This window comes from Capricornis sumatraensis, chromosome 20 (assembly GCF_032405125.1).
Source record: "Capricornis sumatraensis isolate serow.1 chromosome 20, serow.2, whole genome shotgun sequence".
Classification (NCBI taxonomy): domain Eukaryota; kingdom Metazoa; phylum Chordata; class Mammalia; order Artiodactyla; family Bovidae; genus Capricornis; species Capricornis sumatraensis.
The window spans coordinates 18,859,301-18,877,644 of NC_091088.1; the positions used below are offsets into that span (position 1 = coordinate 18,859,301).

General features: G+C 52.1%; 1 protein-coding gene across 1 annotated transcript in view; it reads right to left on the bottom strand.

Moving 5' to 3' along the window:
- Positions 1-16,051, bottom strand: part of ZCCHC14 (zinc finger CCHC-type containing 14) — a 47,992-nt gene extending 31,941 nt beyond the window's left edge. The window contains exon 1 of the mRNA XM_068991798.1: positions 15,497-16,051. Within this exon, the coding sequence (XP_068847899.1) occupies positions 15,497-16,051 (555 nt within the window). The remainder of the gene's footprint in view (positions 1-15,496) is intronic.
- Positions 16,052-18,344: the final 2,293 nt, after the last annotated feature.

Here is an 18,344-nt window from a genome sequence, read left to right on the forward strand (position 1 = left end):
TTCCCGACAGGAGCCAGGAGGGCTGCTCCATCCCCGGCTCCCTCGTCAGGTTTACAGACAGCCAGGACCACCCCCCCCCCAGCCCCAAGTCCACCTCGGACTCTACAGTGACCTGAGGAGGGGAGGGGAGAGAAGGGGCGAGGAGGGGTGGGGAGGAGGGTCCTTGGGAGCGGGTGAGGGGGGGCAGCACCTTTACTTTTTTCCCCTAATGACGACCAGTATTTGAAAATTTTTATAGCCAAACGTATTTATTATTTTAGGATTTAGAGGAATAAAAATGACCAATGCTTTAATATCTTCCTACTCACAATTTATAAGGACAACATAGAAAAGTTACGATTTTAAAGTTTACCGAAAGCAGCAAGTTTTAAAAGATGGAGAAGCACAGTGCTACACACACAGCCAAAGAGAAGGTTTGGGGAAAAGGGGCATGACTTCTGGTCCCAACCCTGACCCGAAGCAGACGCGAGATGCACACAGGAAGCTCTCTGGCTGCCACTGTCCTCAGTTCACCTTGTTACCTGGCTATCGGGCAGGCGGCGGCACAGACCCTGCTGTGTGCAGGCCTGGCCGGGGCACCCGGCAGAGGTGGAGGGCCTGGGGCAGGTGCGGGTGGGCAGAACGCACCAGCCACCTCAGGAGACGGTACACCCAGCCCCCAACAGACAGAGCTCAGGGAGGCCGCGGCAGGCACGACCTCGCCTGCTCCCAGCGGCCAGTCTCCGACCCAGGAAGGTCCCAGCTGTGCAGGTGTCCCCTCCCCACATGCGAGGACCCACACAAGCTCAGTAAGTCTGCAGGTCTGGCTAACCTGCAAGTTTACGGAACTTAAGGAAGAAAACCCTCCCCTCCAGCACTCTGCCAAAAAAAGTCCATTCATTTGGTAACATTTACCAAAACGCTGTAAGACAGTTATATTTTCCAATTACTTGTATTTGTAATTTAATTTGCATTATTTCCTTTAGGTGGAGCAAAGTTTTCTTTTATCATCCAATGATCAGAATATTCCAGAAATGAACTTCTTTATTAAATAAGGTAAAAGCACTGACAAGTACAACACAATGGATATGAATTTGAACAAACTCCAAGGGATAGTGGAGTCTGGTGTGCTGCAGTCCATGGGGTTGCAAAGAGTCAGACATGACTTAGCAACTGAGCCACAACAAAGTTACTCAAAGAGCAAGATTTTAAATAACAAACAGTATTTTGGGAGGCTGACATTTCCAATACCCTAAACACAATGGCAGCCGACTTCCCACATCTGGCCTGACCCCCAGGAACCCCCACGTTCTCTCAGCTGCCCTGGTGGGTAATTCTCAGTCCTGGTCCTAAGGTGAGGGAGACTGAGGGTCTCAGCAACAGCTAACGGAAGCGCAGGCCCTGCTGGCCAGTGAGGAACCTCTCTGCGTGGAGCAGACACACACACACCCCTGCCCAGCCTGCAACAGCCCAACTGGCCGAAACGCCACGCTCCAGACTCACAGCCTTTGGGGAGGGGGCTGCAAAAATGGACCACAGTGCCCTCAGCCCCTCTGGTGAACACTGAAGCAGAGAACTCATCCAGGCGGGGGCAGTGGCATGGAAATGACTCTGGTTCTCAGCCCTGCCGGCACATGAACTCTGGAGTTACCCAGCAGGAGGGATGCACTGCATCCTACATAAATAGAGGAAAGAAAACGAAAACGGAAACAAGAAAAAAAAACATTTGTTTTCCTTGGCACTTTTAAAGCATGTCTTCCTAGTTTTCCAAACGTTCACTTCTTTCAACCCAGCCTCTACCTTCTCTCTGGTCCTTTGTTTACATTGAAAGCTGTCTTCACTTGTGCTTCCCAGAAATGCTGTTTTTGGGGTTATTTTTGGTGAAGCTAATTTGCCCCATGTGACCCACACTGTTCAACCAAGCGCTGTCTGACTCACGCTCACAAGCAGAGCCGTCAGCAGCCTGACGGACTCAGAACAGAGCCCTGCTTGGTGCCGGGGTCGCTTCTGCTGCTGCTGCCGGGAGGCTCTGGGAAGACGCGGTCCAGCCGCCAGCCCAGCACAGCCCTGACGGATGTTTTCCATTAGGCTCGCAGTCCCGCTTCCTGCCAGTGCCCGCCGACTGACACCCTCTGGGCCAGTCAGCTCCTTTTCCACCTTCCCAGCCGCCCCTCCTACGACCTACGGGGTCTGGCTCCTGACATCTCCCACGGCCCTCTGCTCCATCCACTGGGCCTCCGGGGCAGGAAGATGGTCAGGATACACTGGAGGCCTCTGTCCTGGCTGCACCCTCAGCCAGGGCCCCCTCGACCCTGCCTCATACACAGCTCGGGCTCTGCAGCCGTGGCCCCGCCGACCAAGCCACCAAGGCCAAGACCTCTTTCCGGCACACGCTCAGCTTCCTCCACTGCACCCACCTCACAGGGTTTTTGTGAGAATTAAATGGAAAGCACTTGAAGTGGCGTGCTGGAAAGACAGTCAGGACTCAGTGCAACGGCAGTTGCTGCGACAACCAGGGCACGTGCAGGCCAGCCAGCAAGGCAACCGCACAGGCTCACATGCTGACACGCGGCGCAGCGGGGACACCTGGGGGGACGCGCACCCACAGGGCCCCACAGAGAGGCTCCCCCGGCGGCTGCTCGACCGCGCCCCAAGTGGAGCATGCGAAGCTGCGTCGCTGACCTCGCCCAGGGACGCAGTCCAGGCAGGACCCCGGGTCCCGCATCCCCAGTCTTGGGAACCTGGGGGCTGCCTTCTCCTCTAAACAGACACTCCACCCCCAGGCAGCTCTTCTATGAAGAGCGAGCGCCACCCTGCAACAGCACGGACGGTGACCTGATTATCTGGACCACAGGCAGACAAAGGCCCCATGAGTCGGTGCTCGTGCTGTCACAGGGGAGCAACCTCGCCCCCAGCCAGCAAGTGCAAATCGCCGCAGCCGTGTGTCTCCAACAAACTTCACTGCCTCTAGACCCCCGGGCCCGCTCACGCGCTAGGAGGAATCTGTCCTAAGAGGACAACCAGGGATACGAGGGTTTGTGTGCAAAAAGGGTCATCTAAGGTTCAAAAGAAGAAAAACAGGCAAGTCCCTGGTGGTGTAGTGGTTGGGACTCCGAGCTTTCACCACTGAGGGTACGGGTTTGATCTCTGGTCAGGGAACTGAGATCCCACAAGCCATGCAGTGTAGCCAAAAAGGGGGAAAAAAAATATCCATCAAGATTAATATCTAAACACGTAAATGTACATCCATACGATTAAATATTATGCAGCCTTTAAAAAACAAATTCGGAAAATGAAAGGCATGGGGAACACTCACATTTAGATATGTGAATGTGTAACATATAAATTGTATAGACACATACATTATAGGCATTGGAAAAAGAAGAAAATATGCCATAATTTTAATACTATTTTTTATCTGAGTGATTAAAATTTATTTTTTGCTTTCTAGTGTTTTAGAAAGGAATAATCACTATTAGGATTAGGAAAAAAGCTAAAGATACCAAATGTAAATAAGAGCACCTTTCTACAAGATGCAAACAACATGAAAAGGTCAAACAGAACTTCTAAAACACGGCAGCTGCTCATCCCAGCGGCTGCCCTGTCTCCTGGCCAGCCGGTGCTGTCACGGAGCTGTCAGAGGTGCTGAGAAGCCCCAACAGGAAACCCCGCCACTGGGGGCAGGCCGGTGGAGCTGAAGCCTGGCGGGAGAGGAGCCAGCCAAGCAAACACCTGCGGGAGGGGCTTCCAGGAGCAGGAACAGACCCGCAACTCCAGCGTCTAGAGACAGAGTCCCTGATTTCCAACTTGTTCTCCAAGTGCCGCCTCTATAGTGGGAAGAACAACGTGCTGAATGTTGATACTTGTAAGTCAATGGGAAAAAACACATAAAATCAGAACGAAAAGTGATTTGTAAGCATTTTACTAAAGCAGTGATTACATGTCTCTAAAAAACCAGAACAAGAAAATAGATAGTTTAATAGTGAAAGCTATTTGCTGACTTAGGACAAGTGAAAGCCAGAGCTAACCAAAAACCGTCTTCCACATAAAAACATTCCTTTTAATATTCCTTACCCTAGAGCTCTGCTCATTAAAAAGAGAGAAAAGATGGGAGGAAAAAAAATGATTACCGCTCAAAAATCTCAGCACGAGGTACCAAGTACGTAACTAGACGAGTTCTAGCAAAGCAACTCTAGAGCCAAGTTCTTCACAAGCAGCCCTGGGAGGTACAGCCCCACGGTGCACCCAGCCCCACCGTGTGCCCCAAAAAGCTCACAACTTCGGCTCCAGGCCACCCCACAGCCTATGATTAAACCAGAGCCTGGCAGTAAGGGAGGGCAGTGGGGGAGCGCCTGGAGCCTGTCACCTCACAGCAAGCCACCACAGTCCAGGCTGGCGACATGGCCGAGGTGCAGAGCAGGCAAGGCTTCGTCTGAGCGCACTACAAACTCTCACTCAGAGCTTTATTTTAAACGACCTAACAGCTCAGGTGTATTCTCCTGGAACTGAGCAGCTGATAGGCAGGAAATTTAAGGTGGGGCTGGGGAATATTCAAAATAGTGGTTTGGAGAGAAAGGCACAATGTTAGCGGTGAGGAACACAGTGATGCAAGGGTTCACAGAGAAATGTTATTAAATGCACAAGTTCAAAAGGCACAGCCAGGTGGGAACAAACCCCCATCTCTATAAACTCTGAAAGCGACTCTGTTTGAAATGTAAAATACATTCAGGAAGATAGCCCTCCCCTTCAGGAAAAACGTAAGTCATGTGACCGGTGTCCTGGTGGAAGCTGCTCCCCTCGGCATGCAAGATCCATTCCAGCAGTTTCTTTCCGGAACATCACAGCCAAAGACACAGACAGGGTATCCGCCACAGGCTATTTTCACCCTCAGCCCTTCCAACGAGAAGGGCACAGTATGCACAACACTGGTATCGTGCACATCCTGGCCAGAAGGATGCATCAAATATTGGGGTATTCTTTAAGAACCTGGCTCAGTGTTTAGTCATAATAAGTGAAGTGGGCTCTGCTGCCCACTTTGGCCCCTGATGTAACACTCCAGCACCCGACACAAACCTCACAGAACAGCACGTGTTCCCGGGGGTGCTGCACGATGCCCCGGGGTCCGAGCCACGACACAGAATCAGCCCAGAACACTGGGGCATCCGCGACGGGCAGAACAGGCGCCCACAGATGCTGGGGGTGAGCCGGACCCCCAGCTGGAAAAGAGGACATGAGGACATATCAAAGGCTCAGAAGCACCAGTGAAGCAGGCCCCGGGGATGTGTCTCGGTAGGAGCCCTGTGAGCTGACACCTATTCTGAAAGGAAAAAAATCACTGTGATTGGTAACTCAGCCTCCCCAACACAAGTATTAACAGCACATGGCTCCTGAGCTTCGTAACTAGTCAAGGAAAGACCCACACAAACAAGCCTTTTCAGAAAATTCCCACCTGCAAAGTTAGTACACCGGAACAGAGGTCGGGAAGCTGGTGATAGGAGAAGCGCGGTCCTCCCCGGGGAAGCAGGGGCCTGGGGAGTGCTGTGTCCAGTGGGGTCACAGCCCAAGACAGATGGGGCATCCACTGTAGGCTATTTTCACCACACACTCCCCCACATGGCCCCAACAACCCACATCAAAGTATCTCATTCACTTAATTAACTGTTATAGAGATAGGTTGTTACCATTATCCCCAAGCTTTTAATTTTTATTAAAATGCCCACATGTGATGGGAGGAGGGGCTGTTTTTCTTCCCCACAAATTCTCTTTCCTTTTCGGTTATTTTTTTTTCTAGTCTAGACTATAATATTTCTAGAAGTAGTTCCTACATAATACATGTTTTAATTAGATTCACTGTGAATCAGTAAGAAAACTGAGGATACAATTTCTTTCTAGTAATTCTATTGAGGTTCTTATGTAAAAGTCCTAAATAATCAGAAACGATGCTACAACGCTCCTCTCTCATGATGAATTCAACGTCAGTGTTTAAAGTGTAACAGAAACATAAACTAACAACTAGCACGGTACCATACCAGGCGTTTGGTTCCTGCCATTCTACAGTACACTGAACTATCTAGGCTTACCACGATTTACAATTCTGCAAACATTAAAGGAATACAATCAAACAGTCTTACTTTCAGAGCTGCAGACTCCTCTCTGAGACAACCTGACCCACGTGTGTAGTTTTACAGGTGACAAGCCCATCAGAGCACTGGAAGAATACACCCTCTGTTCCCAGCTCTCAGTGTACTTGTCCATCAACTCGGTTTTGTCAAGGTATATATAAAGCCAAACCATCAAATTCAGAGAGTTTCTCCCAACAGAAGCTTTTGCACGCCAGCTTTTGAAAAATAAAAAAGCAGGATACAGAAGTTAAAATTCACTCGACTCTGCATCTATACAGTACATAAGAGAAACAGCCATTGGCTGTTACTAATAGGCCCACGGGAAAGAAAAGCACTGAGGAAGACGATGTTTTCACTCAGGTGGCCTTTCAAAAACCCCCGGCATGTCCCTCCACTGCTCAGGACACAGACCCCCTACCAGGAGGCAGGGACCACTAGCCTCTGGGACTGAAAGATGGCGACACAGTCTCTGCCTCCAATAATCAAAGTTTGGGAATGAAAATGTGAAGAAACCTATTACAACACAGTATGGTAAGGGCTAGGGCAGAGGAAGCCAAAGAAGGCTTCTTCATAGACTGTGTGAGCCAAGCAGTGGGGCCAGATGCCCACTCTGAGAGCAGAGCATCTGGGGGGCGCTCGGGGGAAAAGGGGGTGCGTGGACACGAGGAACTGAGTACAGACAGAGCTGAAGACACACAGCCAGGCCGAGGGCAGGTGGCCACGCTGGGACGGCGCGCGCCACGCTAGGAGCTCAGGCCAGAGAGCACCAGCCCTACGGGCAGCTTCCCGGGCCACTGCTGCGACACCCGAGGGCTGCAGTCAGCGGGGCACCATCACACACTAGACCCAGGTCGGGGATCCTAGACCAGAGCCCACTTAAGGGCAGCACCCGAATATGTCACTATTATTTCTAAAAAGAGATAAGGCACCAAAGTTTCTGTTTTTAAATTTAATCACAAAACAAGGGAGAGAAGCTCTAAAGTTGTCTCTTGTGGACTTAAGGACAACAGTTAATTCTAAAAGGAGGCCGTCACTCGCTTGCTTCCTGACTCGGGATGAAGTGGAGCTGCCCATGGCTAGGGCTGTGCTTATTCCCAGAAGACTACTGTGATCTGTGCCCTGACGCCCTCATAAATTACCCCAATCCACTTACAAACAAGTGTCCCGTATATGTAACCATCACGCCAAGATCCTCAGGGAGAGGTGGGGGACAGGGGGAGCAAGGGACAGACCGACAGACAGGAGAACACAACCCGGCTGCCGTGTCGCCGTGTCGGTGGAGATCAATGACTGTGGAGATGAGAGAGCAGGCAGACTTGCCAACGGTGTGGCATCCTGGCCGGCCGGTCAGGACCGGCTCAGCGGTCAGAGATGGAAGACAGGACCTCGCCTCTGGACACCCCGAGCTCCCTGGAACATCCGGCCACAGCTCAGTGGCAGCTGGTTAGAGTTGGGGGAATAAGAGAGAGGGCAGACCACAGCTGAAATGTCAGGAATTATCAAGTAACAAGAGCAGAGAGGAGTCGGAGGAATACCATCATCAAAAGGGCAGGAAAGCAGGAGAAACAGAAACCAAGGCACAAACAAGGGGAGGAAGCTGGGGGTGGGGGAGGGTTCTCAGAGAATAAGGTGGGCGGGGCTCCCAGGCAGCCCCAACCAAGCCCCACCCAGACCCTTTAACTGAGCAGTCTCAGCAGCCACAGTTGTTTAAAAAACAAAACACCATCCCCCAGAGAATTTTACAGTGCAGAGAGCCCACTGAACAAATGAGATGAGAGATACGGGGTGAATCTGGCAAATCACAGGTCATCAGGATAGAGACATCAGTGAGACCCAAAAGACAGTCCAGAAGTGAACTGAAACATACCCGGAAATACGCCACATTTCAAATCTGAGAGGGAGGGTGCATTATTCAACAAATGGCACTGGGACAGCTAGGCTGTCATCTGGAAAATATAAAACTAGCTTTGTACCTTAGACCAAATAAATTCCAGATGGATTGGTTAAATGCAAAATGAGAAACCACACAAGTTCCATATAAGCACACCACAGGGAGTGGTTGTTGTGTACGATGCATTACATTTTTATGAGCACAATCTATGCACATGTACAGTCATGTGTACAACGCACAATGCACACTGCATTTCTAATTACGACACAACGCCCCGAAGCCAGGCAAGACTGACAAAGGCAACATTAAAAGGAAAAGCCCAAACTGCATGGCAGAGTCTTTTGGGAAAAAACCCAAACCTGGAAAATAAATTCCTGAAACTTTCACTAGAGACAAAAGGACAATTTCCTTGAAACTTACAGAGCTCCTAAAAAAGAATAAAGACAAGATCAATAACCCAACAGAGAGGGGGCAAAGGATATAGAGAGCTCAACAAAAATGAATAAAATGGATCACCTGAACATGTGCCCCCACACTGAGCAGTATTCCTCACCTCCTCACATTCTGTGGGGATCCCACAAATGAACTCGGCAACACACCAGTAATCACAGGGGCACAGACCATGTGAGCCACAGCCAACCCCACGTCCAGGCTTCTCCTCTGCAGACACGCTTACCACACATAAAAGGCCACACGTGCTGTCTGCCACACACAGGTGGCACGCACAGGACAGGGAAGTGACAGAGTGGTCTGTAGTAGTGAGATGGGAACAGAGCCCATCAACAGAGACCCAGGGCAGCAGCTCTCCAGGCAACATGATGTTCATCAAGAAAGACGCCAAGAGGCACAAGTGACGGACAGACCTGTGCGTGTGGTAAGGCACCAGTCATCTATCTATAAATACAGAGTCTTTCTGGAAGGTTCTACAAGAAACAAAAGAGGGGAACAGAACTGCATGGGTTCCTGGGTAAAAATAAACCTGTCTTAAAAATGTGAAATAAAAAGTATCTACACTCAGGTAAGGGAACAGAAGCTTGAAATGTTCTGTGTATCCTTCCCCAAGTGCATGGGGGACAGGGGAGTGAGGAGAAGGGGATGGTTCACTGAATATTCTTTTGTAGCTTTTCAATTTATTTTTACCTCTCATTATTAAAATATTCTTAATTTAAAAGATTACTGGGTACTCTTTAATTAAAACTGTTTTCCTTGAAGAGGCTGGGGGCAGAAGCCAGGTTACAGGAGGCTGAGGAATAGCTGACAGTCAGGCCCAGAGCAGTAGTACTGATTCCAAGGAGGCTGCTGTGTCCTCGATCACTGGGGGGGGTGTGTGCACATGTGCGCGCGCACACGCAGTCACACTCATGAAGAACGGCGTGGATGAGAGATCCATTTGTACTGAATTATGTATACACTATGTTTTCAAAGAATACGTAAGTATATATTTAGATAGGCATTAGAACCTTGGAAGACTTCACACCAGACTATTAAAAATGGGTGCCCCCTGGAAAGCAAGACCTGGCCACAGAGGAACGAGACCACAGTGGATGGCCGAGGGTTCACGTGCAAGGAAGGGTTCTGCTGCCTCCAGCAAAGTGCTGATGCATCAAGTGGGAAAACAGCAAAGGTCAAAGGTTGGTGTGGGGAGGTGGGGAGGACAGGAAGTGGCAGAGTGCAGCACGTGACCCAATAGTGTCCCTGAGGAAACAGAAAGATGTGACCAAGACGGAGGCAGAGGGGCTTCCTGGGACAGAAAGGAAAGCTCTGCCCCTGAAAGGAGCAATTAAGGATAGGACGGGGACAGGGAAGACATTTTGAGGGCTGGTGATTTTTCTACAAACCTGCACAACATCCACCCCAAGCCCTGACCCGTCACAGGCAAGTCCGCGGTCCCGCCGCCAGCCTTGCCTCCTACACGTGACACTCTGCACCAGCAAGAGCCGCCAGGGCGGCAATTACTGGAAAGAGGGTCTGTCCTGCGTCTGTCTTCTCTTCACTCAAAATGACTCCAGGCCTTCTGACCCAAAACAAAACAAGCTGCTTCAGAACTAATCAAATATTTTATCACTTCGCGATAACTGCTTTTGACTTTGATAGAAGTGTTTCTATAACGTTTGAGTCTTACAGGGCAGCTGTAAAACAGAGAGGCCACTACACAGAGTGGGGCAGATACAAAACAGCTATGGAGACTGGGTGAAACTCTCCTACGGAAACGAATTTCTAAACCATGTACATCAAGGGTAAAAGTGAAAAATCAGGAAGTCCTCAATAATCTGTAGACTCAGTAATAGTGAACCTGCAGCAACAGTTCTTGCTTAAACTAGAGAGAAGTAGTATTCTGAGTGGGGGTTTCTCAAAAAAAAAAGAAAAGATATTCAAGGGATCGCTTCTAAAATTTAACCCGAAGGCAAGGAAAAAGGATACTTAAGTAGAAACTGCTTTTCCTAAATGTAATAAAAATTTTCTTTTTATTTATTAACAGTCACCAATTCCGCCAACAAACAGAAGCTGGACCAGCTCAGGTCCCTTCTCCTCATTTCCTCTGAAGCTGTAAAATGCACACATGAATTTGTTGGGAAAATACAGTCATCCAAAATGTCCTCAATCCAAAAGAAGGGAAATAAAGTATACAGGACTGAGGAGAAAATGGGTAAAATAAAGACTAAATAAAAATAATGAAAAACTGCAGAAACAAGGCAAATGTTGATGTTTATCTACACTTACGTTCTAACTTGCATCAGTGATGCCACCCCACTGCTCATCACATCCTAACAGGACAGGAAACTTCCAGCTTCCACAGCTACACCCCAGAACACATGTGAAATAGGAACGCAAACGTTTGTCTAGTTGAACAACGCATGTGTAAACTAGCTCATGTCAAAGCAAGTGGCCTGAATTTAACCTGAGGGCAAAGTGTCACATAGTCTGAGCCATGGTACAGCAGGAAAGCAGCAGGACGACAGCTACAGAAGAGGCGAGGGGTTTTCATCTGTGATGAACACACCAGCAGCAAGAAAGCAGTGAAAACTGCATACCAAGATGGCTCAATTCCCATACCATGTACTTCACTATAAAAAGAGGACAGTCTTTGGGACCTACAAAAGCTGGCAAAAAAAAAAAAAATCCAATCAATCTGTCTCAGGACACCCTCTCCTGCAGTGCACTGAAGGAAGTCAGACTTGCTGGGAGTGGCCTTGACGGGCGGCCTTGGACGTGGGCTGCCCGGAACAAGCGTGACCGCGGAGCTGCAGTGGCCTTCCAGGCACAGCGCTTCCTTTAACCTGAGCAGGAAGCACAGTGGCTCCAAGCAAAGTCCCTTCTTGTGGTTTCAGACGACTCCCAGCTCCAGCAGACCAGGTTTAAGATTAAAGGAGAAACCAGAGGAAGCCACTTCTAGGTCACATGACAAATTACTCGGTGTCTCCCTTCCGAACTGCAATGATTTCCAAAAACTTTTGGAAAATCAGAGACAAAGTCAGCTCTTGCTCACCTTGGGCGAGGGATTGTTAGCAGGTGTATTCACCACACCTGCGTGGACCCCAAGCCTCTCTGGTGCTCATCCCACAGCGGAGGGCTCCAGAGCTTGACCAGGGGACATGGCCAGAAGACCACCACCAACCGCCACCCTCCTGCGCTAAGCACTTTAAAAACAGTTTCCGCACCCTCTCACAGTAGGTCCGTGAAGCTCCTGACCCAAGGATTCCGGACACAAAGGCAGGAGGGGCTCACAGCGTGCCCCTGGAGCTGACCATCAGCCCCAAGAGCAGAGTGGCCTCTGCCACCTCTCAGCGCAGCTCCTCTGGAAGCCCAGACCTGCAGGGCACAGTGCTGCGCGCTACACAGCCATCCGCCAGGTGGACTCCCGTCTTGAGAGTCAGGTCCCTCGGGACAGCCAAATGTTGGCGACACTCAAGAGATGACTGGGTGGGTGTTAGGTGTAAGGGATTAAGACAAGAGTCTACTAGCCACGAAGGAAAAAGAGTCCTTCGGAAACAAGCACCAGAAACAATCCACCTGTCCACCAACTGATGGAGGGATAAACAAAACGGGGCATATCCACCCACACAATGGAAAGCACTCAACCTACAAGGAGGGAAGTGCTGACACAGGCCCCATACAACCCGAGGGACCCTTGAGAGCAGTGCACTTGAGGGAAGGCAGTCAGCCACAGAGACCACACACCGTAACCCCGCTGACATCAAGTGTCCACAACAGGCAAACCCACGGACAGAACGCAGTACAGTTCTCAGGGCTAGGGGAGGGGGGATGGGAAGTGATACAAACTGGCACAGATTTCTTTTAGGGGTGATGAAAATGTTCTGGAATTAGACAGCAGGGATGACTGCACAACTCTATGAATATACGAAAAAACACTGCATCACACACCTTCAAGGGGTGAATTTCACAATACAGGGATTAAATCTCAATAAAGCTGTTATTTAAAAAAATAAGCACATACCACAGCACCTTATCATTTATACAGAGAAAAGATAGCAAAGGATAAATGTAAACACTTTCCAAAACTCTGACTTTATAATTAAATGAAACGAAAGACAGAGGCAGTGTCAAGTGGAAACCAGCTACCATCACCAGTTTGCAATACACACCTATAGTGCCATCAGCTATGAGCACCATGAAGCCACCCTGCTCTCCCTCCAGGTTCTATGAACACCTTCCTTTCTGAAAGTTAAAATGTCTAGTTTACATTCTTCACACTTTTAAACTTCTTCTACAAGTCCTTGGAGAAAGAATTTTAAAATAACACAGTGAGACTTTGGAGAAGCAGATGGAAATAACCACTGTTATCAGAAATTTTAACTACTAGCAAGTCTCTCTTAATAAAAATCAACCATCATCTTTATCTCTAAAAGACACAAAGTCTCTAAACTCAGAGAGCTCAAAACAAAACACAACATCTTAAAAAAGAAATGTAAACAGAGATTTAACCAGGCTGCTTTTTCAGGACTGCCCTAAATGTCAGACTGAAGAGATACTAAGAAGACAAAGGCTTACATGGTAGATTTCACGTGAGTTTTGCATCAATGTCAGGCATACACTAGACATCAGCAAAGGAACAGAAAGTTAAATGAATGTGAGTGAGCTTAGATTGTCCAGGTGAAACTAGACACCATGACTGTTTCTGAAACATGGAAGCAAGAGCCCCCAAAGTTACTCACTATAACTTCATTATCAAGGGTCAGGCAGCTCTCTCCAATTCCCCACAGATGAACAAGAAAAATGCCAACTCCAAGTAACTGCATATTCAAATGTCAACTTAGGAAACACCAACATTCTGAAACATAAATATTTCACTCCCTAACAACAAGGCTTACTTAAGTTAGCGCTCCTAGAGAATTCCCTGGCAGTCCAGTGGTTAGGACTGGGCATTCTCATGGCCAGGGGTCTGGGTTCAATCCCTGGCAGGGGAAATAAGATCCTGCAAGCCCTGCGTTGCAGCCAAAATCATTAAAAAAAAAAAAAAAAAAATCAGTGCTCCTCTAAAGAAAGCCAAAGACGACAAGGCAGCAAAGGAAGCTCCCAGTGTATCTGCTGGGCACCTCACAGGGGACGTCATGGAACCCCCAAACAAGCCCACAAGGCCATCTACTCCAAAACACCAGGAAGAGGGGATTCTGGTCAAGGTCGCACAGCCGGTCAATTCTGAGCCCATGCCAGACCAGCAGAGGGGGGAGGCAGGGGGGATTGGGGAGGGGAATCAGCCCCCGAACCTTATCCAAGGGGTAGTTCTGGTTTGACAAAAACTCTCTCTTATCAAAGATTTTTTTTTTCTAGCTTTAGCTCACTGCCCGTTTTTTTCCCAGCGTTAGCTCACTGCCCCAAAGTTAAAATCATCACCATCTTCTGCTTTCGTAAGGCGAGGCATCTGTACACACTAAAGAATCCCCTTCAAGAGCTGACTACGAATGGAATACAGCCGCGGACAGCGGCAGCGCTTAGGAACAGGAGCAGAGGGCTGGCTGGTGAAACTGGCCGAGGGAGACTGAACCCCCAAAGCCTACTGAGCTCCCTAGGGACAGCCACCTTTCACAGGACCCTGCCCTCCCTTTGTCGTGAATGCAGGAACATTTTTAGGGTGGGATTTGAACACACACTTAAAAAAGGAGACTATAGTCTCAGAGGTAGCGCCTATCTCAAAAGAGATATGACAGATTAAAAACCAATGTAGGTACCACAACCACGTCTCAAAGGAAGTCATTAAAAGCCACAATTCACCAGTGAAAGACAGCTGAAAAACCACCCCTAGCAAATCAGAGAATCAAAGTTTTAGTTTAGAACACTCAGCCGCCATAGGAAAGCACTTAGACTATTGGTGTGATTGCAATCTTCCACTTCCCAAAGAAAATCAGTTTTAATACAAAAACACACACCACACATGGTCACAGATAAATCCTTTTGCTTGGAAAACAATCCTAGCACAGGGTCCCAGGGGGCTGCTAAAAATAAGTTTGAGCTCCAAACACTTTGTGTTTACATAGTTTTGAAACATTTAGACAAAAGTTCACATTTCTATGTGAATGACCACTCTGCCCTTCCTGTTTAATTTGAAGACACCAGATCTTTTAACTAGTCCTAGTCGGCTCCCCATCAGTCTGGGATCCGTTCCTACAAAGGAAGGCGGGTCACCGAGAAGTAACTGTTTCACCGGTGTTCAAGGCTCCAAACCCGTTTCTCCTTCTCTTACGGTAGCCTGATTCTTACACGCAATATAAACACAGACACAGGAACACATTCAGAAATACACATATGCCCTCCATACACACGCATACATGCACACACTCACGTGTGTACTCACGTACACGCACACACGGACACGTCCCCACGGCGGCCTGCGGCCCGCGCCGACCCTAACCTCCTCGGGGCGACTCTGGCCCTACCGCTCCGGGGATACCGACACTTAGGCCTCGGGCCCCACACGGCACCCTGCAAACGTCTTCTACCCTTCCAGCACCTTCTAATCTCCACCTCCCACCTCACTAGCGGCTTCCTTTTCTGATAATAAACACCAGATTTGGAGGAACCAAGAGGACACACTGTGTAGCGGTTATCTGTCGCCCAAGAGCCTGATTAAGGGGACAAAGGCCTTATCGCGCTTCCAGCGGAAGACGTGGACCGAAGGCGGCCGGCCTTCGGTCAGGGCGCTCTTCCCAATCCCGGAGCCCCCTCCCCCGGGTCCCCAAAGGGCGTGCGGGGCCAGGCGGGGTCCTGGGGTGCGGGTTCGGAGTGCGAGGTGGGGATGGCAAGTTGAAGTGAGGGTGGGGTTGGAGGTGCCGGGTGGAGAGGCGTGGGACACGAGTGAAGTGCGGAGCGGACCCTTGGGGTGCGAGTGGGAGGTTGGGGTGGGGGGGGGGGGTCGGTGAGGACACGGTTAGGGCGGAAGCTCCGGGCGCTGGTAGGCGTTTGCGGTAATGTGGAAGCTTGAGGAGCAAGGCGTGAGGTCAGGTTCCGGTGGGGGTTTGGGGTCGGGGCTTGGGGCGCAGGTACGCACCTTGTGGCAAGCCGGGCAGGTGGGCAGCGTGCTCTTGCCCCCGGGGCCGCCGCCGCCGCCGCTCAGGCTGCTCTGGATCTGCGTGAGCTCCTGGCGCAGCACCTGCTTCTGGTGGAAGCTGAAGGCCGGGTGGTTGGAGGCCATGGTGAAGAGCAGCAGGAACTCATCGCCCGTGCGGCCCTCGTTGAGCTGCAGCCCGTAGTTGTGGATGATGGAGTCGATGTGCGTGAGCGTGCGGTACAGTACACCCGCCGCCTCGCGCTGCTCCGAGCCCAGCAGCGCCAGCGACACCAGCAGCTTGCTGCGCACCACCTCGTCCGTCAGGTTGGTGAGGCTGCCCAGGTCGGCCGGGTTGTTGGCCTTGATCTCCGAGTCGCGCAGCGAATGGTAGTCCTTGCGGGCCAGGTCCTCCAGGCACGAGCCGAGGAAGCGCAGCTCGAGCGGAATGCACAGGTCCAGCAGGCCGCACAGGAACTCCACGCGCTGCGGCGACGGCAGCTCCGAGAACCAGCGGTACACGCCGTCCCTCTGCAGCGGGCAGCGCTTCTCCACCATGCTGCCGCCCGCGCCGCGCCGCCACGCGGGGCCGGGGGCCGCCGCCCGGGGCCGGGGCCGGGGGCGCGGGCGGGCGCGGGCGCGGGCGCGGGCGGGGGTGCGGCCGGGGCCGGGCGAGGGCGAGGGCGGCCGGGCGCCGCGGGCCGCGCCGGGGCCGGGGGCGCGCGGCGCGGGCGAGACCCCCGCCAGGAGCCGGCGGCCGGGCGCGCGCGGGGCGCCGGGGGGGCCCGGGGCGGCCGGGGCGGCCGGGGGCGACGATCGGCCTCGGGCCCCCCGCTCACGGGCGGGATCCTGGCCCGCGCCCGTCCCCGGCGACGGCCGGTGCGCGGCGGCGGCGGCGGCTGCTCCTCGTCGTCGTCGTCGTCGTCGCCCGGGAGGCGGCCGCCCCCATTTCCCCCCGCGCCGCAGGGTCTGTCACTGCGGGCCGCCCCCCGACGGAGCCGCCCGGGCCATGCCGCCGCGCCGCCGCACTGGGCAGACGGCCGTTACCCGGGACAGAGGCCGCTGCAGCTCGGGAGAGGCGCTCGGAAAGGGCTCGGGAGCGGGCGGCGGAGGGATCTGTGCCGGCACTCGCAGCGGCCTCGCGCCTCTGCTTCCAGCGCCGCGGACGAATCCGAGCCGAGCGCCGCGTTCGCAGCTGACGGGCGCCGCGACGAGGCGAAAGTGGGCGGGGAGGCGGCCTTTCACGAAAGCCGGGCGGCCGAGCCCGCCCCTCCTTTTGATTGGTCCGCGCTGCGCCTTCTCGGCTGCGATTGTTTCGGATTCCCAATCGTATGCGCCCCTGCCGCGGCCACGCCTCCCCAGGGCTGTCGATCACGTTGGAACCTCCCTGACCCGCCCCGCGGCGGCCGACAGAGTCAATTGGCCGGCGGGGGCCGGGTGGGCCGAAAACCCGAGGCGGATTTATGGTTGCTTTTGTTCGCGCAGATTTGCGTGGAGCATTGTCCTGGTTGAAAGCCGGGCGTCCGGCCTTCCTGTTTTATTACTGAGCGTCACAATAGGGAGGTAGCGGGTGTCTTCGAAAAGCCGCTGGGAGAGGGCCTCCGGAGAGCCCCCCCGCATCGCCATTCCCGTTCTGCTTCTGCGAAGCTTTGTGACCTTGGGCGAGTTGCTTGGCCTCTCTGAGCCCCGGGTGCTTCCCCTGAAAGTGAGGGTGACCACAGGCCGCCTCTGGGGGCCCTTGAGAAGGTCGTGGGCTCACAAAGGCCCGGCGCCCGCATCCCTGAGGCAGCCGGCCTGCCCTAGGATGTGACGGGAACAAGCTTTGTGAGAAAACCTCGCCCAAATGGAGTCGTTAGGCCGGCCTCCTTTCACGAGTCACTTCCTCAGCTTCGGGAGCCCAGAGGACGCAAGCACACCGGCCAGGGTCAGGGAGCATTTCCATTGGCCCGGATTGCGGGTTGGGGACAGGCGGGGGAGAAGGTGGTGGCCCAGCCATAACTGCGGGCAGCGGTCTGCCATCTCCAATAAGGAAACCTAGGCCCTGGGAGCAAGTCATTCTTCCCGGCCCTTCCTGTCGATCTCTCCATCTGGCCCGCTTTTGCATTCGTTCAGCAGCTCGGGGGGCGGGGGTGGGGAGGGGAGGGGTGGTGAGGTGCCGGCTTGGGAGCCAAGCCTGCTTTCTCGCCTGTGGAGCCAACAGCCTGGTGCCAGGTACTAAGCAATAGAGATTGATTGAGTAAATGAATGCATTTCTTCAGGACATGGTCCAAGATACTAGAAACCTCCTAACAAGACGTTCTCTAGCCTTGGGACTTCAAAGTTACACGGATATTGCAGAGCCATAGTTGCGGGGTGAGGGGGTGGGGGATACAACTTCTTCCCAGTCTTCCACCCCCTCCACTCTTTGGGCAACTTTTCCTGGAACCTCCTGCTGTTCTTGGCTGCTGTGGGAAGGAGCCGGCATCCAGGTGAAGGTCAGCACAGCTTCCCAAGTGTATCACATCCTCACAGGCAGCAGGGGCAAGGCTGGGCCCAGTCCCCACTTCCTTCCCCAGTACAGACTGATTCCTATGAGTAATTGAGTTAATCCTTGTTCTCCCCAACTGCACTTTATCAAGTGATTCCAGGGAAGTAGCCACATTCCCAAATCTACAATATGAGGAAGTGAAGGAACATGAAAACCAAAATAGTTCACCTTTGCTTTCTGTTGATAAATTAAGTTCCTTGGAGTGGAAAGATCTTGGGACCTAATGGGTGCTGAAGGCTTCCTCAAATCCAGCCGGACCTGTCTGTGAAACCCTTAAGTTCTGGTGCCAGTCAACCTGGATTCCAGGCCCAGCTCTAGCTGGCC